This window comes from Silene latifolia, chromosome 3 (assembly GCF_048544455.1).
Source record: "Silene latifolia isolate original U9 population chromosome 3, ASM4854445v1, whole genome shotgun sequence".
Lineage (NCBI taxonomy): Eukaryota > Viridiplantae > Streptophyta > Magnoliopsida > Caryophyllales > Caryophyllaceae > Silene > Silene latifolia.
Genome location: NC_133528.1, coordinates 114960781 through 114977595, shown reverse-complemented (window position 1 = coordinate 114977595; position 16815 = coordinate 114960781). Strand labels below are relative to the sequence as shown.

Genomic DNA, 16815 nt, shown 5'->3' with positions numbered 1-16815 from the left:
AGTATGGACTTGACTAGAAATGGCCCGGCCCTATTGGGTTTGAATTTTCCTCGTGGATCGACAGGTAAAAGAGCTCTAATTGATTTGAGGACCAAGTCTCCTTCTTTGATGTTCCTTGGCTTAACCCTTCTGTTAAAGGCTCGTTTGATACGTGCCTGATATGTTTGCACATTATGTAATGCGCGAAGTCTACGTTCATCCATGAGGATGAGTTCTTCATATCTATCCCTCTTCCAATCGGCTTCTGGGATTTGACTTTCGAGTAAAATACGCAAGGATGGTATTTCTAGATCGACTGGTTCTACGGCTTCCGTGCCATAGGTCAAATAGAAAGGGGTGGCCCCAGTGGGTGTCCTAACAGATGTACGGTATCCCCATAAAGCAAAGGTATCTTGCTTGGCCAATCACGATAGTTGTCAATCATTTTCTTCAGGATTGTGACAACGTTCTTGTTTGCCGCCTCTACCGCGCCATTGGTTTGTGGTCTATATGGCGAGGAATGGTGGTGCTTGATCTTGTACTTGGCTAGCAATTGCTCAGTCTCAGCCTGGAAATGTGACCCATTGTCACTAATAATCTCATGTGGGCAACCGTATCGACAGATGATATTGTTTTGTATGAACTTTGCCACGTTTTTGGCTGTGAGGCTAGTGTAAGAAGCCGCTTCTACCCATTTGGTGAAATAATCGATTGCTTTTTTTTGGTAGAATGTGAGCTTTTTTAATTAATAATAAAGAAGTTTTACAACCCAATCTATTACAAGACTCCACTCTCAAATTAGACTAAGTACAAAAAGGACATCGAATATTAATCTTACTTAGCCAATTACAATCCCTTGGCATGATACAATCACTTAACTTGCCTACAAGTCGACCATGCACCTGATTCTGAATTTGTTGAGACAACTTCTCAGGCCTGCAGAGAGTAAGCTCTAAACGAGCAGTGTTCCTTTGCATCCAGAGAGCATACCAGACAGCCATCTTGACTACCCTACAAATTCGTCTTTGCAGCTTAGACATGGAGCTAGAAGGAGAATTAAGCTTCAGCTGCAACCATTGTTCCAAACCTGCAATAACCTGTGAGGAGTAGGCACATTCCCAGAAGTGATGATCATGTGTCTCCTCCCCCATCTCACACAGGACACAGCTTGCAGTAACACTTAGGCCCAGCTTAAACATCTTAGATCTAGTGTTCAAGGCTACCCTATGAATCAACCATCCAACAAAAGCATGTTTGGGAAGAATCCAGGGATCCCAAACATCCTGATACCAAAGGACAGGAGCGTGTGGATCCTGTAACCAATGGTATCCAGCACTGACAGTGTATTCACCAGTTGAACCAATCCAACAATTATCCTGATATCCACCTACTAAAAGATCTTTAACCCTGCAAATATTCCTCCAGTTCCAATTGGAGTCAGGAGGAGGATGATAAGCAGTCCAATCAGCACCTTTCATATAGACATGATCTATCCAAAGGACCCATAACCTGTCTGCCTTTGTATAAATCCAATTCACTAGCTTTCCCACACTAGCTATATTCCACACCCCAGCATCTTTAATACCCAGACCACCTTCCTTTTTACTGCAATAAACATGATGCCATGCCACCAGAGGTGCCCTGTTATAATCTGAACCCCCACACCAGAGAAAATTTCTGTAAATACCCTCTATTCTCTTGACAACACCCTTAGGGATCAAAAATATGGAAGCCTAGTAGTTGTGCAAGGTATTCAGCACAGAGTTTATAAGGACTAGTCTACCAGCATAGCTTAGTTTTCTAGCCCCTATACCTCTAATCTTTGAAACAATCTTATCCAAAAGTACATTACAGTCAGCCTTGGTTAATCTACCAGGTTGAATAGGAATCCCAAGGTATTTAAAAGGAAGTGTACCTTCTTGGAAACCAGAAATCTGAGTTATATCATGTTTCAGGGACTCTGATACTCCATTGAAAACCACCTTTGATTTAGCAGCATTGACCTTGAGTCCAGAAGAGCCAGAAAAGGTAGCCAATACTCTAAGAATAAGCATGATAGATTGCACATCCCCTTTACTGAACATTAGGAGATCATCAGCAAAGAGTAAATGAGTCAATCTCAAGCTCTTACACATAGGATGATATCTGAAATACCACTTCCTAGTAGCAAAGTCCATAAGTCTTGATAGATATTCCATACAGATGTAGAAAATAAGAGGAGAGATAGGGCCCCCTTGCCTAAGCCCCCTCCTTCCATTAAAGAATCCAAAATGAGCACCATTCAGATTAAGAGTATAAGTTGGAGTAGATATACAAAGCATAATCATTCTTCTAAAATTCTCAGGGAAGAGAAGAGCCTCTAACATCTAGTCTACAAAGGCCCATTCAATTGAATCATAAGCTTTTTGAAGATCAAGCTTGAAAAGACATCTAGGAGAGGCTTTCCCTCTATTATACTGCCTAATGAGATCTTGGCAAATTAATATATTCTCCAAAATGCTCCTCCCTTTAACAAATGCACCTTGAGTCTTGCATATCAAATCAGGGAGAATAAGAGCCAATCTAGAGCAAAGTAACTTTGAAATAACTTTATAAAGCACATTACAGCAAGAGATAGGTCTGTAATGCTTAACACTAGTAGGCCTGTCAATCTTAGGGATCAGTGTGATGACAGTAGAATTTATCTGAGTAAGCAACCTACCAGTGTCAAAAAAAATTAATAACAGCCTCACAAATATCATTGCCCACAATGTCCCAAGAATCCTTATAAAAGTGACTGGTATACCCATCAGAGCCAGGGGATTTGTTGGAGGGGATACTAAAGAGACACTTCTTGACCTCATCAGCTGTGATAGGTCTATTCAGTAAGGCCCAGTGTGCCTCAGTACAACACACTCCTTTCCTGACCACATTAGAGTTCACAACATCAGTAGACTTATGAGAACCCAGGAGATCCTGGTAATAATCCAAGAAAGCTGACTGTATAGCAGTCCCATCAGTACAAAGTCTACCATCCTTATCCTCTATCTGGAAGACCTTGTTCATCATCACTCTCTTCTTTATAAAATGATGAAAATCAGAAGTATTAAGGTCTCCCTCCAGGGACCATTGCACCTTTGCCTTTTGAATCAGGAAGCTATCTCTGGCAGTTATAAGATCCTTAAGATCATGGGCCAAATCCAGTTCCTGCTGCAGGAGATCAGCATCACTAGAGCAATCAATAAGTGTTTTCTGAATATTCTCCAGGGCAAGACTAGCTATATTGGTATTGTTCTCTATATCAGAAAAGCAATCTTTGTTGAGAGCTTTAAGAATAGGTTTCAAAGCTTTAAGTCTTTTGACAATCCCAAACATCTTAGTCCCCTGATAGTGCTTGAACCAACAATCAGAAACCAGAGATTTAAAAGTTGGGGCAGTCCCCCACATGTTAAAGTATTTTAAACTTTTCCTCCCCTTAATCTCAGAATTCCTATCCATTACTGTACAAGGACAGTTATCAAAAAGGCCCTCAGGATGGAAATGAGCCACACTGTCCCCAAATTGTTCAAACCATTCTAGATTCCCCATAGCACGGTCAAGCCTACTATAAACTCTCTCCAAAGGAGCCTGTTTGTTTGACCATGTAAAAAGAGCACCAGTAGCAACAATATCCTCCATACAACATATAGAAACACAGTCCTGAAAATGCTCCATCTCAGCATCAGATGTGCTCCCACCCAATCTCTCAACTGGACTGAGGACAGTATTAAAATCACCCAACCAAAGCAAAGGGTCATGACAATCCTCAGAAAACTTCAAAAAATTCCACAGTTCAAGTCTCCCATGTAGATCATTAAAAGCATAAATGAAAGTGAGATAAAATTTCTTGTTGTCAATTTGAGAATGAACCAACATATGTATATGTTGAGCACTATAAGATAAAAATTGAATATAAAAAAGATTAGGCTTCCAAAACACCCAAATCCTACCACCCTTATGCCATCTGCAGTTAGTGGAGACACTCCATCCATCACAAATTGAGGTATTCTTCTTCAATAGACTACCAGGTTTCAGTTTTGTTTCCAACAAACCAAATAAACCCACCCCATTATTGTGCATAAACCATTTCACCACTTTCTGCTTATTCAGGTCATTAAGACCCCGTACATTCCAAAAACCCAGACTATGCATTAATATCAGGGTCAGGGGGGTCCTTTCCACTATCTACTACTCCCCCCTGAGCAGCAGAGTTACTCTTCAAGGCATCCATGAATGTATAAGGACTAAATCTCCCAGACAATCTTACTCCAACAATCCCATCTTGCCTATTCATACGCATGATTTGCTTAGCTGGTGTGGATTTGATGGTAGGAGTAGCTCTAACAGTAGCCAAAGGAGGGAAATTTGCAGGTAACAGAGAAGGAGGGGTTACAATCTCCTCAGGTTCTTTCTGTGGTTTTTGCAGAGGTCTCCATACTTTCTGTTGTTTAGGAGGATTCTTAACAGAGGGAGCCTTAGCCTTCCTCTTGTCAGGTTTCCTGCATTGAGCCGAGTTATGCCCAATTCCATTACAGCTGGAGCAAGAGATAGGCCTCCATTCATGCTCAACCCTGACAGTCACCAAGTTACCAGACTCATCCAAAAATTTGACTCTCTCAATCAATTCCTGATCCATAGACAATTCTACCATTACCCTGGCATAACCGAGTCTAACTTTATCCTGAGTTTCAATATCCATTTTAACATAATTTCCAACAAGCCCAGCAATTTGTGGTAAACATTTGCCCCAAAACATCAAAGGAATCCCATATAATTTAATCCAAACAGGGACAACTGCAACCTTCTCCTTAATTAATTCCATATCCGGTTCCCATGATTTAACAATAACAGGCTTATTATCAAACATATAATAACCAGACTTTAGTAAGGCATCTTTTCCATATTTCTTAGTCAATCTTACAATAAACACTCCATTATCAAGGAACGAAACCCTATCAATACCAAACTGACTCCAGACATTATAGACATAATCCTCAACAATATCCCAAGGTGGGTTAGCACCCAAAATATAACACATAACAGAGTGGCTCCAGAATTCTACCTCGGGTTTAATATCATCTGCTGTAAATTGAAGTAAATCCGGTATTTCCTCCTCTTCAAGTATCGGCTCCATAATTGGAATATCCTTCCCCCCATGCCTAACATACCACCTATCAGGTTGAACGGTCTCTCCTTCAGTCAAATTCAGGACAGGAATTCCCTGAATATCATTCATAGCCCTTGTTTTACCAGTATCTGATGATGAAGGACGAGGAAAGCTACCACCTTTAGTAACACTATGTGTAGTAGAGTGCATTAACGAAGCTTTAGCTGAATTTAATGAAGATTTTATGGTTGAATTTAATGGTGTAAAACGGTTTTGTGAATGTTTGAGCGCCGTCATGTTGCTTGCAGGAAAAGATTTTCCTAGGTTATGAATTTTAGAGCTTTTCTCTCTCTAGATTTCTCTCTCATGTTTTCCTCTTTAGATTATTGAAAATAATCTACCAGAATGAAATAGTGACCTCCTGTTCCGGCTGGGGTGATCTTCCCGATGATGTCAATTCCCCAAGCAGAAAATGGCCAAGGAGATGTCATGGTGTAAAGTAATAAAGGAGGGACATGTTGCACATTTCCGAAGATTTGGCAATTGTGGCAATGTCTTACATATTTGATATAATCGGATTCCATCGTGGTCCAATAATACCCCAAACGTGTGATTTTCTTTGCCATCATGGGTCCACTCATATGAGGACCACATTCTCCATCATGGACTTCTTCCATCACTTTCCGTGCCTGTGAATGATCAAGGCAACGTAAGATTACACCAAGAGGTGTTCTTTTGTATAACTCTCCTTGCATGAGAACGTATTGGGAAGCTAGTAAGCGTATAGCACGTTGTCCCCTTTTGTCCATATCCGGTGGATAGGTGTCGTTGAGTTTGAAGTTTAGGATCGCTTGGAACCAGGGTTCCTCTGTGATTTCTTCTTCATCTGTAATTTGGTGCACATAAGCTGGCTCTGACCGTCGTTCGATGCATAGAGGCATTTCTACCATGCTATCCGGCATATTAATCAAAGATGCAAGTTTTGCAAGAGCATCTGCAAATTGATTCTCCTCTCGAGGTAGGTGTAGGTAGGTTACTTGATCGAAGAATTGGGCAACTTGGTCTATTCTGGCTTGATAAGGTGCTAAGCTTTCACTTCGGATTTTCCAAGATCCCGTAATTTGATTGATGATCAAAGATGAATCTCCTTGTACTCGAAGATTCTTGATGCCTTAACCTACTGCTGCTTGTAATCCAATTAGACAAGCTTCGTATTCTGCAGCGTTATTTGTCACCTCGAAGTCGAGTTTGACAGAGATTGGTGTATGCTCGCCTTCAGGAGAAATGAGCAACACTCCTATTCCAAATCCTCTTAAGTTCGATGCTCCATCAAAGTAAAGGTCCCAGGAGTCTACATCGGTTTGGAGTATATCCTCATCCGGAAACGACCAGGTGTCTATCGTTTGTGCATCATTGATGGGATTTTCTGCGAAGAATTCGGCAACGGCGCGCCCTTTTATAACTTTCAGAGGTACATACTTGAGGTCGAACTCTGAGAGCATCAAAGTCCACCTTGCTAGGCGTCCATTGAGAACGGGTTTCTCGAAGAGGTATTTGACAGGATCCATTTTGGAGTATATTTTGACGGAGTAGCTAAGCATGTAATGGCGTGGCTTCTTCATTGCCCACACAAGAGCGAGGCATGTCTTTTCGAGTGGTGTGTATTTGCACTCGTACTCCAAGAACTTCTTACTAAGGTAGTAGATAGTTCTTTCTTCTTTTCCTACGGTTTGGGCTAGCATGGCGCCCATGGCTGTTTCAGTTACCGTGAGATATAAACCAAGAGGTTGATCTCGTTGGGGTGGCATGAGCACTGGTGGTTTGGCTAGTATCTCCTTGATTCGGTCGAATGCCTTCTGACAGTCATCATCCCACATGGTGTGATCTGTTTTCTTTAGATTTTTGAAGATGGGTTCACAGATCATGGTGAGTTTCAATTTGAATCGACTTATGTATTGCACCCTACCTAGAAATCCTCTAACTTCTTTCTCCGTTTGAGGTTGCGGCATTTCGATTAGAGCTTTGATCTTGGAAGGGTCTATTTCTATTCCCCGTTGGCTAACAACGTATCCTAGGAGTTTACCAGATGTTACCCCGAATGCGCATTTCTGAGGGTTGAGCCTCATGTTGTACTTTCGCAATCTGGAGAAGAATTTGCGAAGGTTCGCAATGTGTCCCTCTCTATCCTTGGACTTGACAATCATATCATCTATGTATAACTCCACTTCTTTATGCATCATGTCATGTAAGAGTGTAGTTGCGGTGCGTTGGTATGTAGCTCCGGCGTTGATTAACCCAAACGGCATAACCGTGTAGCAATAGGTTCCCCATTGAGTGACGAAGGCGGTTTTATGCATATCTTCTATGGCCATCTTGATTTGGTTATATCCTGCGTATCCATCCATGAAGGATAATAGCGCGTGATCCGCTGTATTATCCACTAATATGTCGATATGTGGTAGAGGAAAGTCATCTTTAGGACTCGCTTTGTTTAAGTCTCTAAAATCAACACAAACACGGATTCTCCCATCCTTTTTGGGTACGGGTACTATGTTAGCTAACCAGTCTGAGTACTCGGAAACTTTGATGAACCCGGCTTTGAATTGCTTGTCGACTTCTTCTTTGATCTTGAGAGCCCATTCTGTCCTCATTCGACGAAGCTTCTATTTTACGGGTTTGAAACCTGGTTTGATTGGGATTCTATGTTCTGCAATGTCCCTGTCGATCCCTGGCATGTCTTTGTAGGACCAAGCAAAAACGTCTTTGAACTCGTGTAGGAGGTCTATGAAACAAGCCCTTTCGGTAGGGCTCAAGGTGGTCCCTATCCTAAGTTCTTGGGGTTCTAGTTCGGTTCCTATGTTGATGGGTTTAGTGTTCTTTATTACTGGTCCCCGTTCCCCCTCTTGTAGTATTTCTTTGGCTATGTAGGGAGGTATTTCGATAGAGTCTGGGTCTGGGTCATCCTCATTATCATCGTAAACAGAATTGCATTCAGAATAACACAAAGAGTAAGCAGAACCTGATTTATTCATATTAAAGTTTGAGAAAAGTTGAAACAAAGAAGCCATCTGATCTGTAGTTAGTGGCGGTAAAGGGACAGCTGTTGGGACATTTCCCGAACTACTGTTACTACTTGATGCTAAGCTAGGAGAAACAAGGGGAATCGTAAAGACGACAGGAGGAGACTCTCTAGGAACTTCTCTAGACTCCGACTCTGACTCCGACTCTGACTCTGACTCGAATTCATCGTCTTCTGGTTCTCCTTTGAACATCTCTCCTTCTCCAGTGGTGAGCTTGAAGAGTCTTCCTTGGTTGTTTGTCCACTTGATCGACTTTCTCCATCCTTTCTGCTGATTTGAATTGGTTTCTGTGATTAACGCGGTAGGGTTGAAGTTATCGTCTTGAAGTATCATGGTAATGATCTCATCCTGCGCAGCTCTAATAAATCGATCTTCCCCGAATAGTAGACTAACAGCTTGTTCGTCTAAGCAAGGTGCTTGACGAGTCTTGACGGTAGGAACCGTTTCTGGAGGAATGAAGTAGCAATCGTGAAAGATCTCGATTCCGGCTAACTTCCTTTCGAGATAGTGCCAAGGTTCGGGAAATCCGTGAAAGAGTTCTTGACTTCCTTCCCTAACGAAGTATCCATTTAGGGTAGGGAGGTAGGGTCGCATTTGGATTCCCGCATTCTTACGGTTTTGAACTTGAGCGAGCATCTTGAGAACTTCCTCTTTAGTGGGTTTGTATCCTAATCCAAGTGGTATTCTTTGTGAGTTGCCTTCTTTGTAGGGTGCAAAGGTGTTTCTTCGGATAGGATTCAAAGGCATTCCCGGGAAGTATCCCTGGGATTTGAGTATGTGGTTGACCACCAAGTTAGAGTAGGGATTGAAGTATAAGGGTGCCAACTCACTTTCTACGACATTTATGCTATGGAAGCCCCCAAGTTCATATATGGGATCCGCAAGGACTTGATTACTTAACTTCTTTTCGATTATTGCTTTGATGGGTGACGAAGTGATCGTCACCACTTTACCATTTAGTGGGATTTTGATTTTTTGGTGGAGGGTGGATGTTACCGCTTTGGAAGCGTGAATCCAAGGTCTTCCCAGAAGTATGTTAAAGGATGCTTCAATGTCCACTATTTGGAAGTTAACCTTTCGTTCAATCGGCCCTGTGGCTATGGTTAGGTTAACAAGTCCTACTACCTTTCGTCGTGTACCATCATATGCGCAAACACCTTGGTTGGTAGGGGTCCAATCCGACTCTTTCATGCCCAATTTGTATGCCGTTTTCAAGGGTATGACGTTGACTGCGGGGCCATCATCTACCAAAGTCATTGGCACATTCTTCTTTAAGAAAATGACGGTGATATAAAGAGCCAAGTTATGACTAGCACCAAAGGGTGGCAAGTCTTCATCCGAGAAAGTAATAGGATTACTTAGCTTTGGTGATTCTTGGAAGACCAAGTTGACCACGTCATCGGGTGTGGAGTTATGTGCCACATTTAGTTTGGCCAAGGCTTGCAGTAAAGCTTGGCGATGTGGGAATGAGCTTGCAACTAGTTGCCAGACCGAAAGATCAACCTTTGTTTTCTGTAATTGCTTTAGCAAATGGTCAGTAAAGTCATCTTCATTATCATTTTGTGTGACAACGTTGGTTGGACCATTTGTCATGGGACTATTTTGAGAAGTGTTTTGATATGGACGTCCCGAACGAGTAAGGTGGTCCACATCTTGATCCTCACTATTTTGGACTATCTCTTTGACTAGGTAGTGTTCAGTGAGATACTCATCCTCATCATTGTCGGTAGGGGTGTTCATTCGCGGTTCGGTTCACCGAACCTCTAATTTATTCGGTTCGCACACGGTTCGGTACGCCAAAACTCCGAACCTAAACCGCACCGTTAGAAACGGTTATAAACGGTTCGGTTAACCACTTTAAACGGTTATTAGCGATTCGGTTACCGGTTAACCGATAATCGTTCTATATTACTTTTTTTTCAGTTTTCGTTAATTTTTGGGAATTTTTTCTAATAGTTTAATTAAATTTTCATTATATATTATACCCAACAATAAAGTTAATAAGCTAAACTTTAGCATTAATCAATTAAAGAAATTTTAAATTTGAATATACTAAGAAAATTAAACGAACGAACAGTTTTTTATATAATATTTTAATTTTTTGCTAACTTTTTTGTGAAACGGTTCGATTCGCGGTTAACCGGTTATCTAAAATTGCAAACCTTAACCGAACCTTTTCCATAATAAAGTTAACGGTTCGGTTCAAAGAACCGCTTTGTCGAAACGGTTCGGTTAATCGAACCTTAAAAATGGACAGTTTTTCGGTTTTGCGGTTCGATTATTGCGGTTCGGTTTATTCTGAACGCCTCTAATTGTCGGCCCATACTCCATTGACAGTAGCGAGTTCCCTCATCCTTATGATCTTATCCTCCAATTGGATAATTTGGTTTCATCAACCATGGCTACTACTTCTTGCATTGTAACATTTTGGGAGAAGACTAGTGGCACACGTTCCTTAGGTGTTGCGTTGGGATCACGTAGGGTTGCCACTACACTCTCTAATTCCGAGACTTGCCTATTCACACTTTTTGCCCATGCGATGAAATCGGTAATGGTAGGGGAAATGGTGGAGTAGTTCCCTTTATTCTCTATTGCATGGATTTCATCTTCGAGTGGAGAGATGAGGTGTGAACAATCTATGGTATATTCTTCACTTGTAATCACTAGAATTCCAAGAGGATTCTGAGTGTTATTGGGCTTACCTCCAGGCGGTATTGGTAGGCGACCGTCTTCAATCATGTCTTGAAGTACATTTTTCAGCTTGTAGCACTTTTCTGTGTCGTGTCCCTTACCTCTATGATATTCGCAGTACGATTTCTCATCCCAGAACTTGGATTTCTTTTCTGGTTCGGGTGTAGGGCCTATGGGTTGAAGCTTACCTTATTTCATCAGTCTCTTTAGAGCATTGGAGTACGTGTCCCCAATATTTGTGAATTTCCTTGGTGGGGTACTCTTCTTAGATGGCTCGAGAAGGTTAACTTCATCAGTCTTGCTAGTAGAGCCGTAAGAACGACTTGTTGAGCCTTGATATCCACGACCTACCATTTTGGACAAGAGCCCTTTACGAATGTCATCCTCGATCCTTGTTCCTAGTACAGTTAAGTCCTTGAAGGTCTTAATGTTTTGGTACCTCAAATGACTCGCATAGATGGGCTTTAGATTGTCCACGAATTTCTCCACGAGGGTAGCTCCATCTGGACGTTCAACAAGTTAAGTACTAGTCTTCCTCCACCTACTCAGGAAGTCGGTGAAACTTTCTTTGTCATTTTGGGTAAGAACCTCTAAAGTGCGCATGTTAACTTGGATTTCAGCATTATCCGCATATTGTTTGGCAAATTCAATCGCGGCATCGTCCCAGGTAGCGATCTTCTTATGCTCTAGAGAATAGAACCATTGTCTTGGGATGGTGTCAAGAGATGAAGGAAAGATCCTTAAGAACATCTCGGGTTTAATGCCTTTGATAGACATGTAATCCTTGAAAGCACGGATATGGTTCAAAGGGTTTTCATGCCCCTTGAATTTAGGGATATCTGTCATGTTGAAGTTGATTGGCAACTTGGAACTTACGTCCTCATATTTGCGATTATTCTCCCTATAAATGTCATCCCCTTTGAGATACATCAATTGTTCCTCCAAATATTGGAGTCGTTTCTCAGCTGCAGTTATACCTACGGGAGGGTTTTCGTCCCCGAAGTTATTCACGAATTCATCAGACACTTCACTTTCTCGAGGAGGCATCCTCGTTTCCACGGCATATATTCGGCCTTCGATTGTGTCGAGGCGATCATACACTTGATCTTGAGTGACTTGGAGATGAGCTAGTGCGGCTAAGATTTGATCATTACCATTCGGGGGTTGGTTGTTGCTCACCTCGCTTGTGCCAGGCATCTTGAAAACTGGATAAGAGATCGACGACGAATCAAAACACGATCGACCATTCTAGCACACTTACTCGAAAAAAATGTTTTGACTTGTGAAGTGGGAGTGTGCCACTTGTGTCAAGTGAATTTTGAAGAAAAGACAAAGTTTGAAAATGTTGGTCCTAGTCAACTGTAGTTTAGTTGTAGGAGTGGACTCGAAGTGAGGTTTTGAAATGGGCTTTGAGGCCCGAAATTTGACTTGACAATTGGACATAGTTTCGACTGGTTTTGCGCTAATATTAGGCCTATGTTTCGAAAATTTTGCATTTTAAAATGGATTTTGATTTTACAAAAATCGTCATGGTTTTGTTTAGAAATGGTGGTCACATATGGTACAAGCATTTATACAGGCATTATAACGGGATGTTGAGTGCATTTTAAAAGGGTTTTGGTTTAAAGGGTGGGTTGCCATACCGAACAATCAAACCCGAAGTCTGTGGAGAGGCTCGTACCAAACAAGAGTGAGGCCGATTCCTAGTCCATTTCCTCGAATAGTGAAAGCCCTTGATACAAACTGGAGTAAGTACCATGGTATGGATGACATCAATCGCTATCCATCCTTAGGCCCAAATAAGAATTAGGACCGTTTAGATGGGACGATTGGTCGAATGGGTTGGGTTGGGCCTAGGAAGGCCGAATGAAACGATCTAGGAAGACCGAGTTATGAGAACCAACAACTGTCTTGTACAAACTATTCCCTAACCTTGTTCAAGTTTCACCCTTTTGGCTACACGTAAGTGTATTGTCCCCAGTAGAGTCGCCAAACTGTGGACGCGGGCCCACGGCGGCGAAAAGCGAAGCAAGCTTTTCTTGTGCATTTGTGGAGTCGCCACCAATTTATTGTGGAAAATTGGAAACCGTTCGAATACCTCGTGTCATGTTAAGACACAAAGTAGTGACATGAACACCAAGAACTCGTTACCCTTAGCATTCTATGTCTAGAATGACTCTCGTGGATGCCAATGAACACGGATGTTCACAGAGATCTGGAGTAAGGGGTGAGGGTACGTATTAGGAAGCTCTTTTGATCGAACACCTAATCCCGCCCGCCTCGATAGCGGCCTCTACTAATGATTAGGGAAATTATCTATACTCGATATGTTGTCGATTTATATGCATGCAATGCAACATCCAACGTTTTAATCCTAACATGTGAGAATTTAGACTAAGTCGGTGAAACACGTTGTTTAGCATACAATAATGTCGAGGTAGAAATTTAGGTTGATTACATGTGAGAACATACAAACAATGCGACAAAATACAATAAAGAAATACAATAAAGAAAATTACAATAATCACATCGGATTTATTGATTTATGTCGAAAATACATTCAAAACGGATGGTTTTAGAAAAGAAAGAATAAACAAATTAACGAACAGATTATAGGGTGATAATACGAGTAATAGTTAATTAATACGTAATTAATAAACTAGGTCGAAGCAAAAACGGAAGTTCAGGGACAGAACTCAACCATGACAGGCGCAGCAGAGCTGCGTCCCTTGGAAGAGGCGCAGCAGTCGTTGCGTCTGTTCCTTAGCTCAGTTTTGAATGTGAAGCCGGAATTGCAAATCGTTAATGCTCATTGGTAATTTATTGCTTGATTATATTATTTTACTCGGATAGAAGTGATTAGCAGATTATTTACACATGAATGAGGTCATAAAAACAATAAAACATGAACTCGAGTTAATTAGAACAAATTATTTACAAGATGAATTAAATAAACTAATCAAATTAATTAGACTAAACAGGTTATCAATGACGAACTAATGATGGTGATGATATCAAACAAATGGAAATATGTCAAAGATGAATTCCAGAGATTCAATATGGATGAATCGAGCCTCTAAAAACCGAATTGAGTTTGAATGACGAAAACCCGCAAATATGAATTATAAGGGATTTAAGTCGGGATTTAATGACGATAAATTAATAATGAATGATTTACATGTCAAATTATCATACTAGAATTATCGTGTTAAAAGAAATATGAACAATTGATAACAAAACAAAACAATAAGACGAACACAAAAGACGAAGGAAGAAGAAAGGAAGCAGGAACTGCGGTAGCCTCACGAAGAGGCGCAGCAGGTGCTGCGTCCCTTCGAAGAGGCGCAGCAGTTGCTGCGTCCTTTCTCGACGTTTGTCTCCTGATAATCCGTAAAAAGGGTTTAAAACAAGGTTTTACAAATCGGCTTTAAGAGTATTTTCGACATAAATCTTACAATTGTGATTACAATAAATAAATAACAATAATAAAATAGGGATTTACACCCTCAGACTTACATGTTTGACGAAACGAGATGAACTAAGTTAACGTTTAGTGATGCTCGACTCGAATGTACGACGAAAGTGCCCTCTAGGAGGAAATTAAACAGATTGATTAAAGTTGATTGATGTGGAGTTGGTCAAATTGGTCGGTCATGCAAAACGAGGCTGGTACTCAGAAGGATCCGAGCTTACGTGGTCGAATGTTCAAGCACGTAGACGCCAAAAAGTAAGAACGTGGTCTAGAATGAAAAGGGAGAAGAGAAGGGCGGACACTCGCGTAAGAAATATGTGAGACCGAAGGTCTCTATTTATACTAATCACACGGAGGAAGTAGGGTTTTCGGAGAAACTTTGGAAGTGAATCTCGAAATGATATGAAAAATACGCAGAAAAGGACTGAGGAAGAGGCGCAGCAGGCACTGCGTCCCTTGGAAGAGGCGCAGCACTTGCTGCGTCCTTTCCTCAGTGGTTTCCTCCTGCGGAAGAAAGATTTCCGCGTTTTTATTATGGAAAAGTGGGTTAATCTCGTTTCCTTAATATTTTGTGTGAATATTACGGGAGATATTTTACCAAAGATTAAAAGATTGGAAAATATGGAATAGAAATATCCGGAACATTCCAGAACATTCTGACTCGGCATTTTAAACGGTTATTAGAAAATGAAGACGGTTTCTGACCCGGACTCCAAATGTACTCTAATTACTGCCAAAACAACCGTATCGGCGCGTAGATGACAATTAAGAGGTAGACACAAGTGTTTGAGCGATCACTTGACGATAAACTTACGAACTGTCACAAATCATTCCGTATACCAAGCATGCGGCCCAATCATCACCGGGTGGTTTGCGGGAGGTGCAGAAATGAGGTATCTACAGTGTGGCAGATGCTAAATTGGAGGTCGTCTCAAGGTTTATGAAGGCTAAAAAATCACTGTGTGCAAAGATGTTGACCATGAGGAAAGAAGTGCTTGACTACTGCCTATTGGACGACCCCAGTTTCCCATTAGAGTATGGTTCTTTAAAATTTATGAATATATCAGAACTGCTATTTGTTGTGATACTGTTTCTTTAAGGCTGTGATATTATTTTTAGAGTAGTGTGATATTGTTTGCACTATTTTAATTTGTTTTGTGTTAATGTTTGGAGCAATGTGGTGGTTACCAGCTTCAGTGATGATCAATATCTTGTCAAAAACGATATATTGTCATTACTTCCAAATGTGCACGTCAGTAGCAATGTGATTGAATGTTGGTCGCTAATTTTGAACCACATTGAGCACACAGAAAAATGTGAAACAAGTTTAATGTTTTTTGGGATTCGACACATGGTAAGTTATCGATTTAGTTTGATTAATAGTAATAACTCTTTAAAACAAAATAGGACTTTTAACATATATATACACAACAGGTAATAAAAACCGAAGGAACTGGAGACAGGGAATTGATTAAAGAAAAGATGTTCGTAGAATGGGACGAATTCATTAGAAGAAACACAGTTCCCTGTAACCTGGAAGCAGATCTTGTTTTTATTCCAATGGTATGAAAAGAACATTATTTCTGTGTTTGTATAAATTTCAAAACCGAGACAGTGGAAGTTCTGGACAACACAGAGTACGCCGACCGGGAGCAAACACAAATATACAAAGTTGCAGATTTGGTGGTATGATTAATTGATATTTCTTTAAATTATTGGTGTATATTAACATTGAAATAATGGATTTGAGTGTTTGTGAAATTATCAGTAATGGTTAAGCTTAATATTGTAGGCTGAGCACATGTGTGACTACCTAGCAAAGAAGAATGTTGAAAGACCGGATGATATAATAACGTTTGATACTGTAAACATCAACTTACTTCCCTTGGCAAAAGACAGAGATGAACAATACTGAGTCTGGAAACTTCTTAATGATGCACATGATTCGGTATAAGGGAGAGATGTTTGAAGCCGACTTGAACCAAAAAGTCTATAGGCGATACTACTGGCTAGAAATGGCAGCATCATTGCTTTTAGCTGACATAAATGAGAAGAGGACACCTTTGATCGAAAAGGTAAAAGAATTTTCAGCTGGAAAGGAGGAACTTTGGAAGACATTAAAGCAAAAGAAGAAGAACAACAAAAATGTTAAGGGAAAGGAGAAAACTGTTGAGAAGGAGGAAGTACCAAAGGTAGAAGTTCAGACAAAAGAGAAGGCTGATGTTGTTGATCAGGAGGCAAATAAAGAAGATGTTCCGGAAACAGCAAAGAAGGATTGTACTAAAATACCGATTTATTAACACAGAATTGCCAATTCTTCGGCAATCTCCTAGGAAAAGGTAAAAACCAAAGCATTTACAGTTTTTTTATGCAAAAAGGTAGAAAGAAATTAGGACTGACTATAATTATTGTTGTACAAAAAAAAAGGTGTCCAAAAATAATAACTGACTGTTATTATGTATTTGCTT

At 40.7% G+C, this 16815-nt stretch overlaps 2 protein-coding genes across 2 annotated transcripts; both read right to left on the bottom strand.

Moving 5' to 3' along the window:
• Positions 1-782: 782 nt before the first annotated feature.
• On the bottom strand, positions 783-2306 carry LOC141649534 (uncharacterized). The gene is made up of 2 exons (XM_074458220.1): positions 1763-2306; positions 783-1630 (listed from the first exon to the last, which is right to left on the bottom strand). Exons 1-2 carry the CDS (start codon positions 2304-2306, stop codon positions 783-785), a joined length of 1392 nt encoding a protein of 463 aa, XP_074314321.1.
• A 39-nt stretch (positions 2307-2345) lies between these two features.
• LOC141649533 (uncharacterized) lies at positions 2346-3873 on the bottom strand. Its single transcript, XM_074458219.1, has 2 exons — positions 2765-3873; positions 2346-2676 (listed from the first exon to the last, which is right to left on the bottom strand). Exons 1-2 carry the CDS (start codon positions 3871-3873, stop codon positions 2346-2348), a joined length of 1440 nt encoding a protein of 479 aa, XP_074314320.1.
• Between the last annotated feature and the right edge of the window lie 12942 nt (positions 3874-16815).

Excerpts from the sequence above, each read along its gene's own strand:
- LOC141649534 (XM_074458220.1), bottom strand. The coding sequence starts at position 2,306 with ATGATTATGCTTTGTATATCTACTCCAACTTATACTCTTAATCTGAAT. Across the intron at positions 1,631-1,762 it reads TAGAAAACTAAGCTATGCTG|ATTATAACAGGGCACCTCTG; the intron begins GTAGACTAGTCC and ends GTGGGGGTTCAG.
- LOC141649533 (XM_074458219.1), bottom strand. The coding sequence starts at position 3,873 with ATGTTGGTTCATTCTCAAATTGACAACAAGAAATTTTATCTCACTTTC. Across the intron at positions 2,677-2,764 it reads AAATCCCCTGGCTCTGATGG|GTTGCTTACTCAGATAAATT; the intron begins GTATACCAGTCA and ends TGACACTGGTAG.